This window comes from Helobdella robusta, assembly GCF_000326865.2.
Source record: "Helobdella robusta unplaced genomic scaffold HELROscaffold_20, whole genome shotgun sequence".
Classification (NCBI taxonomy): domain Eukaryota; kingdom Metazoa; phylum Annelida; class Clitellata; order Rhynchobdellida; family Glossiphoniidae; genus Helobdella; species Helobdella robusta.
In genome coordinates, this window is record NW_008704084.1 from 743,043 (window position 1) to 744,845 (window position 1,803).

General features: G+C 33.1%; 1 protein-coding gene across 1 annotated transcript in view; it reads right to left on the reverse strand.

The window, feature by feature from the left end:
* Positions 1–1,803, reverse strand: part of HELRODRAFT_171177 (hypothetical protein) — a gene marked incomplete at both ends in the record, with an annotated part of 7,603 nt that overhangs the window by 2,105 nt on the left and 3,695 nt on the right. Inside the window, one exon of the mRNA XM_009017922.1 lies at positions 376–430. Within this exon, the coding sequence (XP_009016170.1) occupies positions 376–430 (55 nt within the window). The remainder of the gene's footprint in view (positions 1–375; positions 431–1,803) is intronic.

Below are 1,803 nucleotides of genomic sequence, written 5' to 3' on the forward strand. Positions count from 1 at the left end.
GATGACGACGACGATGTTGATCCAGTTTTTGTTTCTTTTGAAAACGTCAGAGTCAATCTGTCATCTGGTTGGAACAGAAAATCATCAATCAATAATAATTCATCCCCAACAATAAGCAAATACACACACGTACAAACACACACACGTACAAATACGTACACAGCCAAACATACATACAAGATACAAATTCAAGAGCATGGCAACTTTTGTAATCGAAAAACATAGACTGGTTTATTTTTAGTTTAACTCATCTTGTAAAAGCGATTAATGCTGTAAAGTATTTTTTTTTGTGAATATATGTATTTGGAAGAGTTAAATTGTATTGAGACACGATGTCCAAACATTTCTCGATGCATGTGTGTGGAAGTTTTTTACCTTTAAGCATGACGCAGCTGACTAACATGTATGTGTAAGTACATGTTGTGTATGCCTGTTGGAAGCGTTCGGGGTGATGAGTTAGAAATGACAAGTTGAAATAGTAATTGGCAGAAGCAGGGTGATGATAACGCGATGAAATGGAGATGGGATAATATGGGATAGCACGATAATGGGATAACTTGGTTGAGTGATAACGTTATAATGGGATAAAGTGATGATGGGATAAAATGATATCGTGATAGCAAAATAGCGAAATGGATAGGGTCGAGTAACATAAGGTTGAGGATTGGATCAAGTATCAAGATTGGATCAAGATTGGATTGGATCAAGTATCATCTCTTTCATTAATTATCACCTATGTTTCCAATGCAGTTAAAGTGGTAGAAATCTTTAACATGAAGGCGACAAAGGTTGGAAAATAATTTTAAAAGGGGAAGTTTGCACCGCTGGTCGGTTCGTAAAAGTCATCAGAGCTTGTAGACTACATTATTCAACAAAACTGATTTGACATTCCGATGTTACAATTCTGTCTACATTAAATTTACCTTCATAAATCACACCAAAGTTAGTATGTGTGGTTGTGCAGAATTTTATTTAACCAGTTTAGGATAAAGATCGTTCATCTGGCGGTAAATTATATTTAAGCAAAAACTACATCAAGTCAGAATTGAATGACTTGTAAAATAAGTTTAGATTTACGCTATTATCCGCCAAGGTCCTTGCGCGAGTTTCTTGCCATAGAAACATTCATTCAGTTCGGAGTACTGACACAATAAGAAGAAATATACAGCGATGCGGTCTTGACACAAATTGTCCGTGAGCATTATTTTGCTATTAATAAATTTTTCTATTAATTTTTCTTTCTTTTAACCAAATAAATTCATTTCTCCAAATTTATCAAATTTTATTGTCTGGTTTTTCTAACTATAAACTTATCAAAACATCCGTGCCATTGTAAAAAATATACAAATATGTACAAAGAAACACACACACACACACGCACACACGCACGCACACACACACACACACACTTGAAAACAGAAAAAGATAACCAAACAATACAACAAAAATCGAGTCAAGAATAAATAATTATTCATTCCAGAGGCAGCTCAACACAACAATACGAACTATTATTTTGTCAGCTTATGAGCACATCGTAACAAGGTTGTGTATTGTATTGCTTGTGTTGTTTTGATGTGTTGTTTTGTATTGTACTGTTTTGTATTGTATTGTATCGTATTGTATTGTACCGTATCGTATCGTATTGTATTGTACTGTATAGTATAGTATAGTATAGTATAGTATAGTATAGTATAGTATAGTATAGTATAGTATAGTATAGTATAGTATAGTATAGTATAGTATAGTATAGTATAGTATAGTATAGTATAGTATAGTATTGTATTGTATCGTATTGTATAGTAT